Source organism: Osmia bicornis, unplaced genomic scaffold, assembly GCF_907164935.1.
Source record: "Osmia bicornis bicornis unplaced genomic scaffold, iOsmBic2.1, whole genome shotgun sequence".
NCBI lineage: Eukaryota > Metazoa > Arthropoda > Insecta > Hymenoptera > Megachilidae > Osmia > Osmia bicornis.
The window spans coordinates 43,344-70,976 of record NW_025791245.1 but is presented as its reverse complement, the minus strand read 5'-3'; the positions used below and the strand labels follow the sequence as shown (position 1 = coordinate 70,976).

The 27,633-nt window shown below is 31.7% G+C and overlaps 1 protein-coding gene across 1 annotated transcript; it reads right to left on the bottom strand.

The window, feature by feature from the left end:
* Positions 1–467: 467 nt before the first annotated feature.
* LOC123988898 lies at positions 468–26,800 on the bottom strand. The gene is made up of 2 exons (XM_046289656.1): positions 25,457–26,800; positions 468–632 (listed from the first exon to the last, which is right to left on the bottom strand). Exons 1-2 carry the CDS (start codon positions 26,798–26,800, stop codon positions 468–470), a joined length of 1,509 nt encoding a protein of 502 aa, XP_046145612.1.
* Positions 26,801–27,633: the final 833 nt, after the last annotated feature.

The following is a 27,633-nucleotide window of genomic DNA, read 5'->3' as shown; positions in this document are numbered from 1 at the left end:
ATAGCACAGCACCACCGTGCTCTAGCCCACACAGCTTACATCACCTATGGGTCATTGTCAGCCATAAGTATTGTCCTTATGATAATAATAGCGATAATAGGATACAAATTCTACAAAAAACGAGCGGAGAACAGAAGCCAACCCAAATGCCACCAGTTTACGCTAAAGGACATCGAAATGCAGAACCAACCGACCATCACTACAGCAACAGGTCCACCAGATTTGCAGATAGCAGAACTACCAGAAATACAAATACCAAACGAAACAACGAACCCTGGTTTCGAGGAAAAATCAACACTTTTCTATTAAAACTAAGGAACGGAATCAGGAAACACAGATAAAAAAAAAAAAAAAAAAAAAAAAAAAAAAAAAAAAAAAAAACGCATCATGTGGTAGAAAGGAAAGAAAAACATATTTATTTTTTTTTTTTTTGTATACAAGCTTTCCTTTTATATAAGGGAGGGGAGTCAGGCCTGCTCCCGGAAGAGAGGCGCGAGGTCCAGCAATGAGTCCTCATCCCATTCCCACAGGTCGCGGAGGGTTCGGCGGAAATATGCCCTATACCAACGGACGGCTTCCCTGTAGGCGATGCTTATGTGCCCAGGATGGACGGTATGCGTACCATCCTCACGCTGCAAACAAAGTATTATTGAAAAACAAAAGAAAAAAAAAAAAAAGTAAATAAATAAATAATAAAGACGAAATAACAAGGCCACTTACCCACGATCGAAATACATCCTTTTTAAGAAGAGATAGATCCATGTTAAACAGTAAATGAGTGTGTCTTAAAAAGAAAAAATTCAGAATAAAATTAACGATCACCATTCGACCGACCACTTTATATATACCACAAACTCCCCACCAAGTTTACCAGGAGCATAGCAACGTTCGAATTCTACGTCGACAATTTTTCAACAGCCATCGTGGAATAGTTAACTCAGCGTATTCATAGACACTTCGTTCCAAAACCAAGCCTTTTATGGTCACATAAATTTTCACTCGGCATCCTTTTCAAAATTATCGTCTGTCTAGCGGGGGGGGGGGTGTGCCCTGTGGCCACTTCCCGCACAAATTTTTCCACTTTATACATAAGAACAACAACACAAAACCTGTACATATCCTCGACACTTTATATACATATTTCTTTTCTCTATATTTTCAACAGCTGCGCACCATTGTATTCTCTTCGGCACCTTTTACTTTTATATTTTGAACAGCCACCTTTTATTGTAAATTTTTCACTATTATATGTATACTTTGTGAATGCATGAAAAGTATGTGTGATTGAGCAAATGAAGTGGCGAACGACGAAAACACCTTGCACAAAGTGCCCTCGCGAGAGCATTTTGTGTCTAACGTGGGGGGTGTTACGTCCCTAGTTATAACCCATTTTCGTCTTTCGCCATTTCAAAGAGGTCTTGCTCTGGAATCCGCAAATCATCAGCGTTTTCTCGCTTAGCGACGACCGCGATACGAAATCAGGGAACTTGCGGAATGCGAGGGCGAAAACTCTTTGCTTGCAGGTTTTCGCAAGCAAAGAGCGTGACCTACTCCCCTTTTGGGAGTATAAGTTATCGGTGCAACGCAAGTACGCCAGTTCCGTGATAGCGTAAAGCAAAGACCGAAGTTCTGTCCGTTCGCGACCCGCATGTAGATCCGTGTTCAAGGCTACTCGAAACCAGGAAGATCATCAACGACGTGCTCGGCCGACGGTTCAACACGAGTGTATCGCCGCAATCTGAGATACCAGATTCATAATAGGACCAAGTCCAGGAGTGCACCCGTGTGCTGTGCAGGACCACCACCAACCGCTTGTATCTCCAAGGTCGAGTCGTAGCCACGCGCCGCGAGTCTAGTGTAACGTCCGAACCGCGAACATAGCGTAAAACGAGACCTCTCGAGTGAATGAACTGTGAGTGAATACAAGAACGAACGAGTGACGTACAACACCTGAAGTCACCGAAGGGTATGTAACGACAAACGAGAATATATATATTATTGAAAACCCATACACGTATCGACAATTACTAAACGCCCTATCCTGCATCCTTTATTATCCGCAAGGAAGGTCAAGGTACGCTTTAGCGTTTAAATCGGCAGAACCCCAAAGATCAGAGTAACAGAGTAAGAACCACCCGTCAGGTGGGACGTAACAATACCATTATTACTATATCTACATCAGATGTAATTTAATATACTGATTTAATCCCACCGATCAATGTACATATAATAACAGTTTCGTTATTACTATATCTACATTAGATATAATGTAATATGCTGATACCTTCCCACAGATCAATGTACATATAATGGCAGTATCGTTATTACTATATCTGCATTAGATCTCCTGCGATATACTGATGCCTTCCCACAGATCAATGTACATTGAATAACAGTATCATTTATACTATATCTACATTGGATATAATGTAATATACTGATGCCTTCCCACAGATTAATGTAATTTTGGTAACAATATCATTATTACGATATCTACATTGGACATAATGTAATATACTGAACCCTTCCCACAGATCAATGTACATATAATAACAGTTTCGTTATTACTATATCTACATTAGATATGTAATATACGTTTAATAACAGTATCATTATTGTTATATGTACATCAGATGAAATGTAATATACTGATTTATTCCCACAGACCAATGTACATTTAATAACAATATCATACTATATCTACATTAGATACAATGTAATATACTGATACCTTCCCACAGATCAATGTACATACAATAACAGTAGCGTTATTACTATATCTACATTAGATATGTAATATACATTTAATAACAATATCATTATTACTATATCTACATCAGATGAAATTTAATATACTGATTTATTTCCACAGACCAATGCACATTTAATAACAATACCATTATTAATATATCTACATCAGATGTAATTTAATACACTGATTTAATCCCACAGATCAATGTACATATAATGACAGTTCCATTATTACTATATCTACATTAGATATAATGTAATATACTGATACCTTCCCACAGATCAATGTACATATAATAACAGTATCGTTATTACTATATCTACATTGGATACAATGTAATATACTGATACCTTCCCACAGATCAATGTACATATAATAACAGTTTCGTTATTACTATATCTACATTAGATATAATGTAATATAATGATTTAATCCCACAGATCAATGTACATTTAATAACAATATCATTATTACTATATCTACATTCGATATAATGTAATAGAATGATCCCTTCTCACCGATCAATGTACATATTTTGGCAGTATCGTTATTACCATATCTACAGTAGATATAATGTAATATACTGATACCTTCCCACAGATCAATATACATAGAATAACAGTATCGTTATTACCATATCTACAATAGATATGTAATATACATTTAATAACAATATCATTATTACTATATCTACATCAGATGAAATTTAATATACTGATTTAATGCCACAGACCAATGTACATTTAATAATAATATCATTATTACTATATCTACATCAGAGGTAATTTAATATACTGATTTAATCCCACAGACCAATGTACATTCAATAACAATATCATTATTACTACATCTACATTGGATACAATGTAATATACTGATACCTTCCCACAGATCAATGTACATATAATAACAGTATCGTTATTACTATATCTACATTAGATATGTAGATAATTAATATATCTACATCAGATGAATTTTAATATACTGATTAAATCCCACAGACCAATGTACATTCAATAACAATATCATTATTACTATATCTACATTGGATACAATGTAATATACTGATACCTTCCCACAGATCAATGTACATACAATAACGGTATCGTTATTACTATATCTACATTAGATATGTAATATACATTTAATAACAATATCATTATTACTATATCTACATCAGAAGAAATGTAATATACTGATTTAATCCCACAGACCAATGTACATTTAATAACAATATCATTATTACAATATCTACGTTGGATACAATGTAATATACTGATACCTTCCCACAGATCAATGTACATATAATAACAGTATCGTTATTACTATATCTACATTCGATATAATGTAATATACTGATACCTTCCCACAGATCAATGTACATATAATAACAGTATCTATATTAATATATCAACATTAAGTATGTCATGTACATTGAATAACAATATCATTATTACTATATCTACATCAGATGAAATTTAATATACTGATTTAATCCCACAGGCCAATGTACATTTAATAACAGTACCATTATTACCATATCTATATCAGATGTAATGCAATATACAGATCCCTTCCCACAGATCAATGTACATATAATAACAGTTTCGTTATTACTATATCTACATTAGATATAATGCAATATACTGATCCCTTCCCACAGATCAATGTACATATAATAACAGTGTCGTTATTACTATATCTACATTAAATATGTAATATACATTTAATAACAATATTATTATTACTATATGTACATTAGATATAATGTAATATAATGATCCCTTCCCACCGATCAATGTACATATAATGGCAGTATCGTTATTACTATATCTACATTAGATATGTAATATACATTTAATAACAACATCATTATTACTATATCAACATCAGATGTAATGTAATATACTGATTTAATCCCACAGATCAATGTACATTTAATAACAATACCATTATTACTATATCTATATCAGATGTAATTTAATATACTGATTTAATCCCACAAATCAATGTACATTTAATAACAATATCATTATTACTATATCTACATCAGATGAAATTTAATATACTGATTTAATCCCACAGGCCAATGTACATTTAATAGCAATACCATTATTACCATATCTATATCAGATGTAATGCAATATACTGATCCCTTCCCACAGATCAATGTACATATAATAACAGTTTCGTTATTACTATATCTACATTAGATATAATGCAATATACTGATACCTTCCCACAGATCAATGTACAAATAATAACAGTATCGTCATTACTATATCCACATTAGATATAATGTAATATACTGATCCCTACCCACAGATCAATGTACATATAATAACAGTTTCGTTATTACTATATCTACATTAGATATGTAATATACATTTAATAACAATATCATTATTACTATATCTACATTGGATACAATGTAATATACTGATACCTTCCCACAGATCAATGTACATATAATAGCAGTTTCGTTATTACTATATCTACAATAGATATAATGTAATATACTGATACCTTCCCACAGATCAATATACATAGAATAACAGTATCGTTATTACTATATCTACATTAGATATAATGTAATATACTGATACCTTCCCACAGATCAATGTACAAATAATAACAGTATCGTCATTACTATATCTACATTAGATATAATGTAATATACTGATACCTTCCCACAGATCAATGTACATGCAATAACAGTATCGTTATTACTATGTCTACATTTGATATGTAATATACATTTAATAACAATATCTACATCAGATGAAATTTAATATACTGATTTAATCCCACAGACCAATGTACATTTAATAACAATATCATTATTACTATATCTACATTGGATATAATGTAATATACTGATTTAATCCCACAGATCAATGTATATATAATAACAGTTTCGTTATTACTATATCTACATTATATATAATGTAATATACTGATCACTTCCCACAGATCAATGAAAGATTGAAACAATATCGTCATTACTATACCTACATTAGATCCGTAATAAACACTTTATAACAGTATCGTTATTACTATACCCACAATAGATATAATGTAATATACTGATACCTTCCCACAGATCAATGTACATATAATAACAGTATCGTTATTACTATATCTACATTAGATATAATGTAATATACTGATACCTTCCCACAGATCAATGTACATGCAATAACAGTATCGTTATTACTATGTCTACATTTGATATGTAATATACATTTAATAACAATATCTACATCAGATGAAATTTAATATACTGATTTAATCCCACAGACCAATGTACATTTAATAACAATATCATTATTACTATATCTACATTGGATATAATGTAGTATAATGATCCCTTCCCACCGATCAATGTACATATAATGGCAGTATCGTTATTACTATATCTGCATTAGATCTCCTGCAATATACTGATCCCTTCCCACAGATCAATGTACATTGAATAACAGTATCATTTATACTATATCGACATTGGATATAATGTAATATACTGATGCCTTCCCACAGATCAGTGTAATTTTTGGTAACAATATCATTATTACTATATCTACATTACATATAATGTAATATACTGATCCCTACCCACAGATCAATGTACATTTAATAACAATATCATTATTACTATATCTACATTGGATACAATGTAATATAATGATCCCTTCCCACCGATCAATGTACATATAATGGCAGTATCGTTATTACTATATCTGCATTAGATCCCCTGCAATATACTGATCCCTTCCCACAGATCAATGTACATTGAATAACAGTATTATTTATACTATATCTACATTGGATATAATGTAATATACTGATGCCTTCCCACAGATTAATGTAATTTTTGGTAACAATATCATTATTACTATATCTACATTGGATATAATGTAATATACTGATTCCTTCCCACAGATCAATATACATATAATAACAGTATCGTTATTACTATATCTACATTAGATATGTTACATACATTTAATAACAATATCATTATTACGATATCTACATCAGGTGAAATGTAATATACTGATTTAATCCCACAGACCAATGTACATTTAATAACAATATCATTATTACTATATCTACATCAGATGCAATGTAATATACTGATTTATTCCCACAGACCGATGTACGTTTAATAACAATATCATTATTACTATATCTACATTGGATACAATGTAATATACTGATACCTTCCCACAGATCAATGTACATATAATAACAGTATCGTTATTACTATATCTACATTAGATATGTAATATACATTTAATAACAATATCATTATTACTATATCTACATCAGATGAAATTTAATGGACTGATTTAATCCCACAGACCAATGTACATTTAATAACAATATCATTATTACTGTATCTACATTAGATATAATGTAATATAATGATCCCTTCCCACCGATCAATGTACATATAATGGCAGTATCGTTATAACTATATCTCCATTTGATATGTAATATACATTTAATAACAATATCATTATTAATATATCTACATCAGATGTAATGTAATATACTGATTTATTCCCACAGACCGATGTAGATTTGATAACAATATCATTATTACTATATCTACATTGGATACAATGTAATATACTGATACCTTCCCACAGATCAATATACATATAACAACAGTATCGTTATTACTATATCTACATTAGATATGTTACATACATTTAATAACAATATCATTATTACGATATCTACATCAGGTGAAATGTAATATACTGATTTAATCCCACAGACCAATGTACATTTAATAACAATATCATTATTACTATATCTACATTGGATAAAATGTAATATACTGATCCCTTCCCACAGATCAATGTACATATAATAACAGTATCGTAATTACTATATCTACATTAGATATGTAATATACATTTAATAACAATATCATTATTACTATATCTACATTAGATATAATGTAATATAATGATTCCTTCCCACCAATGAATGTACATATAATGGCAGTATCGTTATTACTATATCTGCATTTGATATGTAATATACATTTAATAACAATATCATTATTAATATATCTACATCAGATGAGATTTAATATACTGATTTAATCCCACAGACCAATGTACATTCAATAACAATATCATTATTACTATATCTACATGGGATACAATGTAATATAATGATACCTTCCCACAGATCAATGTACATATAATAACAGTATCGTTGTTACTATATCTACATTAGATATGTAATATACATTTATTACTATATCTACATCAGATGAAATTTAATATACTGATTTAATCCCACAGACCAATGTACATTTAATAACAATATCATTATTACTATATCTACATTAGATATAATGTAATATAATGATCCCTTCCCACCGATCAATGTACATATAAAGGCAGTATCGTTATTACTATATCTCCATTTGATATGTAATATACATTTAATAACAATATCATTATTAATATATCTACATCAGATGAAATTTAATAGACTGATTTATTCCCACAGACCAATGTACATTTAATAACAATATCATTATTACTATATCTACATTGGATACAATGTAATATACTGATACCTTCCCACAGATCAATGTACAAATAATAACAGTATCGTCATTACTATATCTACATTAGATATAATGTAATATACTGATACCTTCCCACAGATCAATTTACATATAATAACAGTATCGTTATTACTATATCTACATTAGATATGTAATATACATTTAATAACAATATCATTATTACTATATCTACATCAGATGTAATGCAATATACTGATCCCTTCCCACAGATCAATGTACGTATAATAACACTATCGTTATTACTATATCTACATTAGATATGTAATATATATTTAATAACAATATCATTATTACTATATATACATCAGATGCAATGTAATATACTGATTTAATCCCACAGACGAATGTACATTTAATAACAATATCATTATTACTATGTCTACATTAGATATAATGTAATATAATGATACCTTCCCACCGATCAATGTACATATAATGGAAGTATCGTTATTACTACACGTACTTCAGATATGTAATATTCACTTAATAACAATATCATTATTGCTATATCTACATCAGATGTAATTTAATATACTGATTTAATCCCACAGATCAATGTACATATAATAACAGTATCGTTATTACTATATCGACATTAGATATGTAATATACATTTAATAACAATGTCATTATTACTATATCTACATCAGATGAAATGTAATATACTGATTTAATCCCACAGAACAATGTACATTTAATAACAATATCGTTATTACTATATCTACATTAGATATAATGTAATATAATGATCCCTTCTCACCGATCAATGTACATATAATGGCAGTATCGTTATTACTATATCTACATTTGATATGTAGATAATTAATATATCTACATCAGATGAATTTTAATATACTGATTAAATCCCACAGACCAATGTACATTCAATAACATTATCATTATTACTATATCTACATTGGATACAATGTAATATACTGATACCTTCCCACAGATCAATGTACATACAATAACGGTATCGTTATTACTATATCTACATTAGATATGTAATATACATTTAATAATAATAACATTATAACTATATCTACATTAGATATAATGTAATATAATGATCCCTTCCCACCGATCAATGTACATATAATGGCAGTATCGTTATTACTATATCTACATTAGATATGCAATATACATTTAATAACAATATCATTATTAATATATCTACATCAGATGTAATTAAATATACTGATTTAATCCCACAGATCAATGTACATATAATGACAGTTTCGTTATTACTATATCTACAATAGATATAATGTAATATACTGATACCTTCCCACAGATCAATGTACATATAATAACAGTATCGTTATTACTATATCTGCATTAGATCTCCTGCAATGTACTGATTCCTTCCCACAGATCAATGTGCATTGAATAACAGTATCATTTATACTATATCTATATTAGATATAATGTAATATACTGATGCCTTCCCACAGATCAATGTACATATAATAACAGTTTCGTTATTACTATATCTACAATAGATATAATGTAATATACTGATACCTTCGCACAGATCAATGTACATACAATAACGGTATCGTTATTACTATATCTACATCAGATATGTAATATACATTAATAACAATAACATTATAACTATATCTGCAATTGATATAATGTAATATAATGATCCCTTCCCACCGATCAATGTACATATAATGGCAGTATCGTTATTACTATATCTACATTAGATATGTAATATACATTTAATAACAATATCATTATTAATATATCTACATCAGATGTAATTAAATATAATGATTTAATCCCACAGATCAATGTACATATAATGACAGTTTCGTTATTACTATATCTACAATAGATATAATGTAATATACTGATACCTTCCCACAGATCAATGTACATATAATAACAGTATCGTTATTACTATATCTGCATTAGATCTCCTGCAATATACTGATTCCTTCCCACAGATCAATGTACATTGAATAACAGTATCATTTATACTATATCTACATTAGATATACTGTAATATACTGATGCCTTCCCACAGATCAATGTACATATAATAACAGTTTCGTTATTACTATATCTAAAATAGATATAATGTAATATACTGATACCTTCGCACAGATCAATGTACATATAATAACAGTATCGTTATTACTATATCTACATTAGATATGTAATATACATTTAATAACAATATCATTATTACTATATCTACATCAGATGAAATGTAATATACTGATTTAATCCCACAGAACAATGTACATTTAATAACAATATCGTTATTACTATATCTACATTAGATATAATGTAATATAATGATCCCTTCCCACCGATCAATGTACATATAATGGCAGTATCGTTATTACTATATCTACATTTGATATGTAGATAATTAATATATCTACATCAGATGAATTTTAATATACTGATTAAATCCCACAGACCAATGTACATTCAATAACATTATCATTATTACTATATCTAGATTGGATACAATGTAATATACTGATACCTTCCCACAGATCAATGTACATACAATAACGGTATCGTTATCACTATATCTACATTAGATATGAAATATACATTTAATAACAATATCATTATTACTATATCTATATCGGAAGAAATGTAATATACTGATTTAATCCCACTGACCAATGTACATTTAATAACACTATCATTATTACTATATCTACATTGGATACAATGTAATATACTGATACCTTCCCACAGATCAATGCACATTTAATAACAATATCGTTATTACTATATCTACATTAGATATAATGTAATATAATGATCCCTTCCCACCGATCAATGTACATATAATGGCAGTATCGTTATTACTATATCTACATTTGATATGTAGATAATTAATATATCTACATCAGATGAATTTTAATATACTGATTAAATCCCACAGACCAATGTACATTCAATAACATTATCATTATTACTATATCTACATTGGATACAATGTAATATACTGATACCTTCCCACAGATCAATGTACATACAATAACGGTATCGTTATTACTATATCTACATTCGATATGTAATATACATTTAATAACAATATCATTATTACTATATCTACATTGGATACAATGTAATATACTGATACCTTCCCACAGATCAATGTACATATAATAACAGTATCGTTATTACTATATCTACATTTGATATGTAGTATACATTTATTACTATATCTACATCAGATGAAATTTAATATACTGATTTAATCCCACACACCAATGTACATTTAATAACAATACCATTATTACTATATCTACATTAGATATAATGTAATATACTGATCCCTACCCACAGATCAATGTACATATAATAACAGTTTCGTTATTACTATATCTACAGTAGATATAATGTAATATACTGATACCTTCCCACAGATCAATGTACATACAATAACAGTATCGTTATTACTATATCTATATTAGATATGTAGATAATTAATATATCTACATCAGATGAATTTTAATATACTGATTAAATCCCACAGCCCAATGTACATTCAATAACATTATCATTATTACTATATCTACGTTAGATATAATGTAATATAATGATTTAATCCCACAGATCAATGTACATTTAATAACAATATCATTATTACTATGTCTACATTAGATATAATGTAATATAATGATACCTTCCCACAGATCAAGGTACATTTAATAACAATATCGTTATTACTATATCTACATTAGATATAATGTAATATAATGATTTAATCCCACAGATCAATGTACATTTAATATCAATATCATTATTACTATATCTACATTCGATATAATGTAATAGAATGATCCCTTCTCACCGATCAATGTACATATTTTGGCAGTATCGTTATTACCATATCTACAGTAGATATAATGTAATATACTGATACCTTCCCACAGATCAATATACATAGAATAACAGTATCGTTATTACCATATCTACATTAGATATGTAATATACATTTAATAACAATATCATTATTACTACATCTACATTGGATACAATGTAATATACTGATACCTTCCCACACATCAATGTACATATAATAACAGTATCGTTATTACTATATCTACATTAGATATGTAGATAATTAATATGTCTACATCAGATGAATTTTAATATACTGATTAAATCCCACAGACCAATGTACATTCAATAACATTATCATTATTACTATATCTACATTGGATACAATGTAATATACTGATACCTTCCCACAGATCAATGTACATACAATAACGGTATCGTTATTACTATATCTACATTAGATATGTAATATACATTTAATAACAATATCATTATTACTATATCTACATCAGAAGAAATGTAATATACTGATTTAATCCCACAGACCAATGTACATTTAATAACAATATCATTGTTACTATATCTACATTGGATACAATGTAATATACTGATACCTTCCCACAGATCAATGTACATATAATAACAGTATCGTTATTACTATATCTACATTAGATACAATATAATATACTGATACCTTCCAACAGATCAATGTACATATAATAACAGTATCGTTATTACTATATCGACATTAGATATGTAATGTACATTTAATAACAATATCATTATTACTATATCTACATCAGATGAAATGTAATATACTGATTTAATACCACAGACCAATGTACATTTAATAACAATATCGTTATTACTATATCTACATCAGATGTAATTTAATATACTGATTTAATCCCACAGATCAATGTACATATAATAACAGTATCGTTATTACTATATCTACATTAGATATAATGTAATATACTGATATCTTCCCACAGATCAATTTACATATAATAACAATATCGTTATTACTATATCTACATTAATTATGTAATATACATTTAATAACAATATCATTATTAATATATCTACATCAGATGTGATGTAATATACTGATTTATTCCCACAGACCAATGTACATTTAATAACAATATCATTATTACTATTTCTACATTAGATATAATGTAATATAATGATTTAATCCCACAGATCAATGTACATTTAATAACAATATCATTATTACTATATCTACATTAGATATAATGTAATATAATGATCCCTTACCACCGATCAATGTACAAATAATGGCAGTATCATTATTACTATATCTGCATTCGATCTGCTGCAGTATACTGCTTCCTTCCCACAGATCAATGTACATTGAATAACGGTATCATTTGCACTATATCTACATTGGATATAATGTAATATACTGATGCCTTCCCACAGATCAATGTAATTTTGGTAACAACTTCATTATTACTATATCTACATTAGATATAATGTAATATACTGATCCCTACCCACAGATCCATGTACATATATTAACAGATTCGTCATTACTATATCCACAATAGATATAATGTAATATACTGATACCTTCCCACACATCAATGTACACATAATAACAGTATCGTTATTACTATATCTACATTAGATATGTAATATACATTTAATAACAATATCATTATTACTATATCTACATCAGATGAAATTTAATATACTGATTTAATCCCACAGACCAATGTACAATTAATAACAATATCATTATTAATATATCTACATCAGATGAAATTTAATATACCGATTTAATCCCACAGACCAATGGACATTTAATAACAATATCATTATTACTATATCTACATTAGATATAATGTAATATAATGATCCCTTCCCACCGATCAATGTACAAATAATGGCAGTATCGTTATTACTATATCTGCATTCGATCTGCTGCAGTATACTGATTCCTTCCCACAGATCAATGTACATTGAATAACGGTATCATTTGTACTATATCTACATTGGATATAATGTAATATACTGATGCCTTCCCACAGATCAATGTAATTTTGGTAACAACTTCATTATTACTATATCTACATTAGATATAATGTAATATACTGATCCCTACCCACAGATCCATGTACATATAATATCAGTTTCGTTATTACTATATCTACATTAGATATGTAATATACATTTAATAACAATATCATTATTACTATATCTACATCAGATGAAATGTAATACACTGATTTAATCCCACAGACCAATGTACGTTTAATAACAATACCATTATTACTATATCTACATCAGATGTAATTTAATATACTGATCCCTTCCCACAGATCAATGTACATATAATAACAGTTTCGTTATTACTATATCTACATTAGATATGTAATATACATTTATTACTATATCCACATCAGATGAAATTTAATATACTGATTTAATCCCACAGACCAATGTACATTTAATAACAATACCATTATTACTATATCTACATTAGATATAATGTAATATAATGATCCCTTCCCACCGATCAATGTAATTTTGGTAACAACATCATTATTACTATATCTACATTAGATATAATGTAATATACTGATCCCTACCCACAGATCAATGTACATATAATAGCAGTTTCGTGATTACTATATCTACATTAGATATAATGTAATATACTGATACCTTCCCACAGATCAATGTACATATAATAACAGTATCGTTATTACTATATCTACATTAGATATGTAATATACATTTATTACTATATCTACATCAGATGAAGTTTAATATACTGATTTAATCCCACAGACCAATGTACACTTAATAACAATACCATTATTACTATATCTACATTAGATATAATGTAATATAATGATCCCTTCCCACCGATCAATGTACATATAATGGCAGTATCGTTATTACTATATCTCCATTTGATATGTAATATACAATTAATAGCAATATCATTATTAATATATCTACATCAGATGTAATGTAATATACTGATTTATTCCCACAGACCAATGTACATTTAATAACAATATCATTATGACTATATCTACATTGGATACAATGTAATATACTGATACCTTCCCACAGATCAATGTACATATAATAACAGTATCGGCATTACTATATCTACATTAGATATAATGTAATATACTGATACCTTCCCGCAGATCAATTTACATATAATAACATTATCGTTATTACTATATCTACATTAGATATGTAATATACATTTAATAACAATATCATTTTTAATATATCTACATCAGATGTAATTTATTATATACTGATTTGTTCCCACAGACCAATGTACATTTAATAACAATATCATTATTACTATATCTACATTGGAAAGAATGTAATATACTGATACCTTGCCACAGATCAATGTACATATAATAACAGTATCGTTATTACTATATCTACATTAGATATAATGTAATATACTGTTACCTTCCCACAGATTAATTTACATATAATAACAGCATCGTTATTACTATATCTCCATTTGATATGTAATATACATTTAATAACAATATCATTATTACTATATCTACATCAGATGAAATGTAATACACTGATTTATTCCCACAGACCAATGTACGTTTAATAACAATACCATTATTACTATATCTACATCAGATGTAATTTAATATACTGATCCCTTCCCACAGATCAATGTACATATAATAACAGTTTCGTTATTACTATATCTACATCAGATGAAATTTAATATACTGATTTAATCCCACAGACCAATGTACATTTAATAACAATACCATTATTACTATATCTACATTAGATATAATGTAATATAATGATCCCTTCCCACCGATCAATGTACATATAATGGCAGTAGCGTTATTACTATATCTCCATTAGATACGTAATAAACGGTTCATAACAGTATCGTTATTACTATATCTATATTAGATCTACTGCAATATACTGATTCCTTCCCACAGATCAATGTACATTGTATACCGGTATCATTTATACTATATCTACATTGGATATAATGTAATATACTGATCCCTTCCCACACATCAATGTAATGTTGGTAACAATATCATTATTACTATATCTACATTAGATATAATGTAATATACTGATCCCTTCCCACAGATCAATGTACATATAATAACAGTTTCGTTATTAGTATATCTACATTAGATATGTAATATACATTTATTACTATATCTACATCAGATGAAATTTAATATACTGATTTAATCCCACAGACCAATATACATTTAATAACAATATCATTATTACTATATCTACATCAGATGAAATTTAATATACTGATTTAATCCCACAGACCAATGTACATTTAATACCAATACCATTATTGCTATATCTACATCAGATGTAATGTAATATACTGATTTATTCCCACAGAACAATGTACATTTAATAACAATATCATTATGACTATATCTACATTGGATACAATGTAATATACTGATACCTTCCCACAGATCAATGTACATATAATAACAGTATCGTTATTACTATATCTACATTTGATATAATGTAATATACTGATACCTTCCCACAGATCAATTTACATATAATAACAGTATCGTTATTAGTATATCTACATTAGATATGTAATATACATTTAATAACAATATCATTTTTAATATATCTACATCAGATGTAATGTAATATACTGATTTATTCCCACAGACCAACGTACATTTAATAACAATATCATTATTACTGTATCTACATTAGATATAATGTAATATAATGATCCCTTCCCACCGATCAATGTACATATAATGGCAGTGTCGTTATTACTATATCTCCATTTGATATGTAAAATACATTTAATAACAATATCATTATTAATATATCTACATCAGATGTAATGTAGTATACTGATTTATTCCCACAGACCAATGTACATTTAATAACAATATCATTATTAATATATCTACATTGGATACAATGTAATATACTGATACCTTCCCACAGATCAATGTACATATAATAACAGTCTCGGTATTACTATATCTACATTAGATATGTAATATACATTTATTACTGTATCTACATCAGATGAAATTTAATATACCGATTTAATCCCACAGACCAATGTACATTTAATAACAATACCATTATTACTAAATCTACATTAGATATAATGTAATATAATGATCCCTTCCCACCGATCAATATACATATAATGGCAGTTCCGTAGTTACTATATCTACATTGGATATAATGTAATATACTGATCCCTTCCCACAGATCAATGTAATTTTGGTAACAACATCATTATTACTATATCTACATTAGATATAATGTAATATACTGATCACTTCCCACCGTAATTACATTACATCGGATGTAGATATAGTAATAATGATATTGTTATTAAATGTATATTGCATATCTAATGTAGATATAGTAATAACGATACTGTTATTATATGTACATTGATCTGTGGGAACGTATCAATATATTATATTATATCTATTGTAGATATAGTAATAACGAAACTGTTAGTATATGTACATTGGTCTGTGGGACGGGATCAGTATATTACATTATATCTGATGTAGATATAGTAATAATGATATTGTTACCAAAATTACATTGATCTGTGGGAAGGGATCAGAATATTACATTATATCCAATGTAGATAGGGTATAAATGATACTGTTATTCAATGTACATTGATCTGTGGGATTAAATCAGCATATTACATTACATCTGATGTAGATATAGTAATAATGATATTGTTAATCAATGTACATTCGTCTGTGGGATTAAATCAGGATATTAAATTACATCTGATGTAGATATAGTAATAATGATATTGTTATTCAATGTACATTGGTCTGTGGGATTAAATCAGTGTATTAAATTATATCTGATGTAGATATAGTAATAATGGTATTGTTATTAAATGTACATTGGTCTGTGTGATTAAATCAGTATATTAAATTTCATCTGATTTAGATATAGTAATAATGATATTGTTATTAAATGTATATTACATATCTAATGTAGATATGGTAATAGCGATACTGCCATGATATGTACATTGTTTGGTGGGAAGCTATCATTATATTACATTTTATCTAATGTAGATATAGCAATAATGATATTGTTATTAAATGTACATTCGTCTGTGGGATTAAATCAGTATATTAAATTTCATCTGATGTAGATATAGTAATAATGGTATTGTTATTAAATGTACATTGGTCTGTGTGATTAAATAAGTATATTAAATTTCATCTGATGTAGATATAGTAATAATGATATTGTTATTAAATGTATATAACATATCTAATGTAGATATAGTAGTAACGATACTGTTATTATATGTACATTGATCTGTGGGAAGTGATCAGTATATTACATTATATCTAAAGAAGATATAGTAATAATGAGATTGTTATTAAATGTACATCGCTCTGTGGGATTAAATCAGTATATTACATTACATCTGATGTAGATATAGTAATAATGATATTGTTATTAAATGTATATTACATATCTAATGTAGATATAGTAATAACGATACTGCCATTATATGTACATTGATCTGTGGGAAGGGATAAGTATATTACGTTATATCTAATGTAGATATAGTAATAATGATATTGTTACCAAAATTACATTGATCTGTGGGACGGGATCAGTATATTTCATTGTAACCAATGTAGATATAGTATAAATGATACTGTTATTCAATGTACATTGATCTGTGGGAAGGAATCAGTATATTGCAGTAGATCTAATGTAGATATAGTAATAACGATACTGTTATTAAGTGTTTATTACATATCTAATGTAGATATAGTAATGACGATAATGTTACAATCTGTGCATTGATCTGTGGGAAGTGATCAGTATATTAAATTATATCTAAAGAAGATATAGTAATAACGCAACTGTTATTATATGTACATTGATCTGTGTGATTAAATCAGTATATTAAATTACATCTGATGTAGATACAGCAATAATGATATTGTTATTAAATGTACATTGGTCTGTGGGAATAAATCGGTATATTACATAATATCTGATGTAGATATAGTAATAATGATATTGTTATTAAATGTATATTACATGTCTAATGTAGATATGGTAATAACGATACTGCCATTATATGTACATTGATGAGTGGGAAGCTATCATTATATTACATTATATCTAATGTAGATATAGCAATAATGATATTGTTATTAAATGTACATTGGTCTGCGGGATTAAATCAGTATATTAAATTTCATCTGATGTAGATATAGTAATAATGATATTGTTATTAAATGTATACTACATATCTAATGTAGATATAGTAATGACGATAATGTTACAATCTGTGCATTGATCTGTGGGACGTGATCAGTATATCACATTATATCTAAAGAAGACATAGTAATAATGATATTGTTATTAAATGTACATTGGTCTGTGGGATTAAATCAGTATATTACATTACATCTGATGTAGATATATTAATAATGATATTGTTATTAAATGTATATTACATATCAAATGGAGATATAGTAATAACGATACTGCCATTATATGTACATTGATCGGTGGGAAGGGATCATTCTATAACATTATATCTAATGTAGATATAGTAATAATGATATTGTTATTAAATGTATATTACATACCTAATGTAGATATAGTAATAACGTTACTGTTATTATATGTACATTGATCTGTGGGAAAGTATCAGTATATTACATTATATCTATTGTAGATATAGTAATAACGAAACTGTTATTATATGTACATTGATCTGTGGGAAGGTATCAGTATATTAGATTATATCTATTGTAGATATAGTAATAACGAAACTGTTATTATATGTACATTGATCTGTGGGTAGAGATCAGTATATTACATTATATCTAATGTAGATATAGTAATAATGCTATTTTTACCAAATTACATTGATCTGTGGGAAGGCATCATTATATTACATTATAACCAATGTAGATATAGTATCATTGATACTGTTATTCAATGTAAATTGATCGGTGGGAAGGGATCATTATATTACATTATATCCAATGTAGATATAGTAATAATGATATTGTTATTAAACGTATATTACATATCTAATGTAGATATAGTAATAACGATACTGTTATTATATGTATATTGATCTGTGAGAAGGGATGAGTATATTACATTATATCTAATGTTGATATAGTAATAATGATACTGTTACCAAAATTACATTGATCTGTGGGAAGGCATCTGTGTATTACATTATATCCAATGTACGTATAGTATAAATGATACTGTTATTCAGTGTACATTGATCTGTGGGAAGGAATCAGTATATTGCAGTAGATCTAATGTACATATAGTAATAACGATACTGTTATTAAGTGTTTATTACATATCTAATGTAGATACAGTAATGACGATAATGTTACAATCTGTGCATTGATCTGTGGGAAGTGATCAGTATATTACATTATATCTAATGTAGATATAGTAATAATGATATTGTTACCAAAATTACATTGATCTGTGGGAATGGAGCAGTATATTGCATTATATCCAATGTAGATATAGTATAAATGATACTGGTATTCAATGTACATTGATCTGTGGGAAGGAATCAGTATATTGCAGTAGGTCTAATGTAGATACAGTAGTAACGACACTGTTATTAATTGTTTATTACGTATCTAATGTAGATATAGTAATGACAATAATGATACGATCTGTGCATTGATCTGTGGGAAGTGATCAGTATATTACATTATATCTAATGAAGATATAGTAATAATGACATTGTTATTAAATGTAAATTGGTCTGTGGGAATAAATCAGTATACTACATTACATCTGATGTAGATATAGTAATAATGATATTGTTATTAAATGCATATTACATATCTAATGTAGATATAGTAATTACGATACTGTTATTATATGTACATTGTTCTGTCCGAAGGTATCAGTAGGTATCAGTATGGACATAGTAATAACGAAACTGTTATTATATGTACATTGATCTGTGGGAAGGGATCAGTATATTACATTATATCTAATGTAGATATAGTAATAATGATATTGTTATTAAATGTATATTACATATCTAATATAGATATAGTAATAACGATACTGTTATTATATGTACATTGATCTGTGGGAAGGTATCAGTATATTACATTATATCTATTGTAGATATAGTAATAATGATATTGTTATTATATATACATTGATCTGCGGGAAGGGATCAGTATATTACATTATATCCAATGTAGGTATAGTATAAATGATACTGTTATTCAATGTACATTGATCTGTGGGAAGGAATCAGTATATTGCAGTAGATCTAATGTAGATATAGTAATAACGATACTGTTATGAAGTGTTTATTACATATCTAATGTAGATATAGTAATGACGATAATGTTACAATCTGTGCATTGATCTGTGGGAAGTGATCAGTATACTACATTATATCTAAAGAAGATGTAGTAATAATGATATTGTTAGTAAATGTACATTGGTCTGTGGGATTAAATCAGTATATTACATTACATCTGATGTAGATATAGTAATAATGATATTGTTATTCAATGAACATTGGTCTGTGGGATTAAATCAGTATATTAAATTTCATCTGATGTAGATATAGTAATAAGGATATTATTATAAAATGTATATTACATATCTAATGTAGATATAGTAATAACGGTACTGTTATTATATGTACATTGATCTGTGGGAAGGTATTAGTATATTACATTATATCTAATGTAGATATAGTAATAATGGTATTGTCATTAAATGTACATTGGTCTGTGGGATTAAATCAGTATATTAAATTTCATCTGATGTAGATATAGTAATAATGATATTGTTATTATATGTACATTGATCTGTGGGAATGTATCAGTATGTTAGATTATATCTATTGTGGACATAGTAATAAAGAAACTGTTATTATATGTACATTGATCTGTGGGAAGGGATCAGTATATTACATTATATCTATTGTAGATATAGTAATAATCATATTGTTACCAAAATTACATTGATCTGTGGGGAGGGATCAGTATATTACATTATATCCAATGTAGATATAGTATAAATGATACTGGTATTCAATGTACATTGATCTGTGGGAAGGAATCAGTATATTGCAGTAGATCTAATGTAGATATAGTAATAACGATACCGTTATTAAGTGTTTATTACATATCTAATGTAGATATAGTAATGACGATAATGTTACAATCTGTGCATTGATCTGTGGGAAGTGATCAGTATATTACATTATATCTAAAGAAGATATAGTAATAATGATGTTGTTAGTAAATGTACATTGGTCTGTGGGATTACATCAGTATATTACATTACATCTGATGTAGATATAGTAATAATGATATTCTTATTAAATGTATATTACATATCTAACGTAGATATAGTAATAACGATACTGCCATTATATGTACATTGATCGGTGGGAAGGTATCAGTATATTACATTATATCTATTGTAGATATAGTAATAACGAAACTGTTATTATATGTACATTGATCTGTGGGAAGGTATCAGTATATTACATTATATCTATTGTAGATATGGTAATAATCATATTGTTACCAAAATTACATTGATCTGTGGGTAGGGATCAGTATATTACATTATATCCAATGTAGATATAGTATAAATGATACTGTTATTCAATGTACATTGATCTGTGGGAAGGAATCAGTATATTGCAGTAGATCTAATGCAGATATAGTAATAACGATACTGTCGTTAAGTGTTTATAACGTATCTATTGTAGATATAGTAATGACGATAATGTTACAATCTGTGCATTGATCTGTGGGAAGTGATCAGTATATTACATTATATCTAATGAACATATAGTATTAGTGATATTGTTATTAAATGTACATTGGTCTGTGGGAATAAATCAGTATATTACATTACATCTGATGTAGATATAGTAATAATGATATTGTTATTCAATGTACATTGGTCTGTGGGATTAAATCAGTATATTACATTACATCTGATGTAGATATAGTAATAATGGTATTGTTATTAAATGTACATAGGTCTGTGGGATTAAATCAGTATATTAATTTTCATCTGATGTAGATATAGTAATAATGATATTGTTATTAAATGTATATTTCATATCTAATGTAGATATAGTAATAACGAAACTGTTATTATATGTACAGGGTGTAAAAAAATTAAATGTCACGACCTATATGGGGTGATTCTACACCTCTGGATCGGTGGAGATCTGTCAAAGAAAGCGACCGCAAAATTGACCTTGACTCCTAATTTCAAGGTCAAACTTTTTTATTGGCTTATCGTATAGTGCTCATCGAGGGGATAAAAAGTCTGAAAGCAACCATGTGCCGGAAATCAACCCGTCTCCTAGAAAAAAGCCGTCAAAATTTCCATATACGTTAATGCATTAAACGTTGAGTCGCCCGGTACCCCTCTCCAGTGATCTTGGCGCGTCAGTCTTGTGTATCGCTCGAATTTCATGGTATAGGACAATTCCTGAATTTCAATCACAATGCCAGCATATAGGAAGGGTAAATTCTAAGAGAGCCTATTTAAAAAGACAAAATAACTACTGCGTTTAAATGAAAATAAAAATGAATTTAATCAAAACATTCGTAATATAATATAATATGATACAAGTATGATAAGTAATATAATATATAAATAACAATAATAAAAGTAATACAATAATAATAATGTTTCGAGGGGAACGAGGAGGGCCGGACACAGAAAATTAAACACAAAAAAAAATGCACGAGGTTGTCGAATTGTTGTCAGTTTATTAAAATGTAGAGTCTCGAGGTAAACAAAAAAAAACACAGGAGGTGTGCGGAGGCCGTTACACCGTGCGAGGTTCGCGCGATCACTAAATTGTACAATAATAGGTTTCGGCCAGTCCCACGAGGTATCCACACAATTATTCCGTTTCGAACCGAGGCGACCGACAGGTTTGAGGAGTCCGATGGTCGCAAAACCGTGGCGTCCGTTAGCCCTGTGCGAACACGTGGCGTTGTCGACGAAGCCGGTGAGAAAACCGCCGTTATTCACACAACACCGACTTTTCCGAGGAATCCGTTTTTCAATACACAAGAGGTGTCGAGGAAAGCCAAACTGTATCTACAATAGCACCAATTCTCTTGCAAACCCACAAAACCTTTGAATTCTGTACGGAGCTCTATGTTCGCGTGGTGGTTACAAAAGACAATATGGCTACGCGGAACGCGACGTTCGCACGAGGAATTTACTTCCCGAAAAAGAACGCGAGGCGGCAGCACCTCTCGGACGGGCCCCGCGTAACGAGGAGACCCTTTATACGCGCGTTCACGCAACATTACCCGCCCGCCTTCGACGACCCCGTTGTCGAACCATGAGGGGAGGAGACCTGGACGTCGTCGTGGGTTGGTAGTACTGCCAGCTTCGTAATGGGCCGTTGTAGAGTGGAGGACGCCGTCTTGAGGGTAACCACCCTAGTGAGTCCGTCCTTCCCTGGGTGTAGCTGGAGAATCCTGGCGAGGGGCCACTTCGATGGCGGTAACCTCTCATCCGTGAGGAGCACCAGCGAGCCCACCTTCAGCTCATGCGAGGGATGATGCCACTTAGAGATGGTCTGATAATTGTGGAGACACTCAGCCGCCCAGCGCGTCCAAAAATGCTGCACCTTCTGCTGGATAAGCTGCCAGCGAGATAACCAGGAGGAGGCTAGAGAGGCGAGAGAGGGTTCAGTAGGATCGCCTGAGGTGGGCCAGTGTAACTTGCGTACCGCCGTGAAGGGTACGCAGGTGAGCGTCCTTGATGAGGAGGTCCGCCAAGATTGATTCCCGGGGAAGGATCGCCGGATGTCGAGCGTCAGAGTCCAGAGGTGCTTGCTGAAGTCGGCCGCCAACTGGGAGGATGCCATCATGGTCAACAAAGGCGGTCAATCGAGAGAGGGGATGAGCTCGAGGGAGGGTTCCGCCTTTGAGGAGAGTCCGTAGCTCAGAGGAGAAGTGAAAGCCTTGAGTGGCTCGCGTGAGGGAAAACTGTGCACGTGCGAGGTCCTTCGGAGAGAGAGGATTGTTCAGTGAGGAATTCGGTAATCGCCGGAAGCGCGCGGCTGCCCTGTGGCACGTTGCAACAACCCTGAGGAGTCGAGGGAGGGGGGAGCACCGTTCAAGAAGCCGCAGGAGGAACGGATGTTGTTCCACGGTGGCAGCGTGGAGTACCTTCGGTCTTTCTTCCATGGCTGCATCTGGATGAGGAATAGGCTGTCCCGTCGGCCACTCATGAGGAGGTGCCCGTAACCATTCCGGTCCAGTCCACCACAGAGTATGCGTCTTCAGTTGGGTCGGTGTCAGACCTCGAGGTGCGCAGTCTGCAGGATTATCTCGCCCTGAGATGAATTTCCAGTGAGCGCCGGGTAAGGCGTCTTGAATTGCCCCGACTCTATTTCGCACAAACTCCTTCCATCTCGAGGGATGATGGCTGATCCAAGTCAGCGCGACAGCCGAGTCCATCCAGAGGTGTACCGGTGCCGAGGAAAACTCGAGGGTATCCCGTACATACCTCGCAAGTCTTGCGAGGAGGAGAGCGGCCGTCAACTCTAACCGAGGGATGGTAAGCCTCTTGAGGGGCGCCACCTTGGTCTTGGCGCAGACTAGTGATAGGACCGTCGGCGATGTGGAGGACGAAATCCGAAGGTATACAACTGCGGCCAACGCATGTTGTGAGGCGTCCGAGAAACCGTGTATCTCAACTCGAACTTCCGGGGTGAGGTTGAGCCAACGAGGAATGTGGAGGTCCGACAGGTCCTGTAGTTCGGTTCTGAAGGTTGTCCAGCGGAGAGCCGTGGAGGGAGGAAGTGGTTCGTCCCATCCGAGCTGTTCCAGCCACAGCTCCTGGAGGAGAATCTTCGCTCGTATTGTGAGGGGTGCGAGGAATCCGAGAGGATCGAACAGGCGTGCGACTTCCGAGAGGATGGCTCGTTTGGTTACCGTATCCCGAAAGGTCCGTGCAGCGGAGAACCAGAAGTGGTCCGCCCGAGGTTGCCAAGATAAACCCAGAATCTTGGTGGCGATGTCGGAGAAGTCCAATGTCGAGTGAGGAGCGTCGCCGTCTTCGGAGAGGACCTTGAGGAGCTCTGGACAATTGCTGGTCCATTTTTGAAGCGGGAACCCGCCCGCCATGCAGAGCTGAGTCAGCTGAACCGCGACTGCTTCCGCTTCCTTGGCTGTGTCGCCTCCACCGAGGATGTCATCCACGTAGCGTCCCTTGAGGAGTGGAGGCACAGCGAGGGGGTACCGGTGACCTTCATCGTGCACGAGTTGCAGCAGCGCCCTTGCCGCCAAGAATGGAGCTGATCGCGTACCATAGGTGACCGTGGTCAATTGGTAGCTGACCGTCTTCCCTTGAGGGTCCGACCAGAGGATACGTTGGAGGTCCCAATCAGCTGGATGTACAGCAACCTGCCGAAAAATCTTTACGATGTCCGTGGTGAACACATACCGGAACCGTCTAAACCGCAAGAGGACGTCCGAAATCTCCAATTGCAGTTTCGCACCCGTATGCATGAGGTCGTTGAGAGAAGTCCCGGTTGAGGTGGCACTGGAGCCGTTGAATACGACAATCAGTTTCGGCTACGAACCCTTAGAGGTTAAAACCCCGTGATGTGGGAGGTAAAAGATCGTGGAGGTGCCCAAGGAGGATTCCGGGGCTGGTTGCATATGTCCGAGGTCTTCGTACTCCTGCAGAAACTCCTTGTAGAGGCGTCCGAACGCCTGATTGGCCGTGCAGCGCCGTTGAATCCGTCGAAGACCTCGAAGAGCCGTCTCGTAAGAGTCCCCGAGGTTAGTCCGAGGTCCCAGGAGAGGGAGTCGCACCACGTAGCGACCGGAGGAGTCTCGAGAATGGGTGCGAGAGAAGTGTGCCTCGCATTCTTGCTCTTCCGGAGTAAGGGCTTGCGAGGGTTTCGAAGGAACCTCTTCTTGAGTCCAAAATTTAGTGAGGAGTTCGTGGAGCTCATGATCAGCTGCTGCATGGAGAGCGACCTTCTCTCCGGGAGGCGATCCGGTGACGAGGGGTCCGAGAATTACCCATCCGAAGATGGTAGCGAGGGCGATTGGTGCGGTCTGGTCAACCTTGACCATTTCCGGCAAGAGGAGCTGGCCGAACACATCGGCTCCCAGAATGATATCGATGGGACCGGGAACGAGGAAGTCCGGATCAGAAAGTTGCAGTCCTTTCCGAGATGAATGAAAGCTCCGAACCGGAGTCCAGGAGCATCCTAACCGGATGCGTCCGGCCATGAGGTGCGACGAGGAGAGCCCTGGAGGTGGCGAGGAGTACCGTTGATTGGAGGAGTGCCGATGGCGGTTGTTCGTCCTGGAGGAGTCTTTCAGAGTGC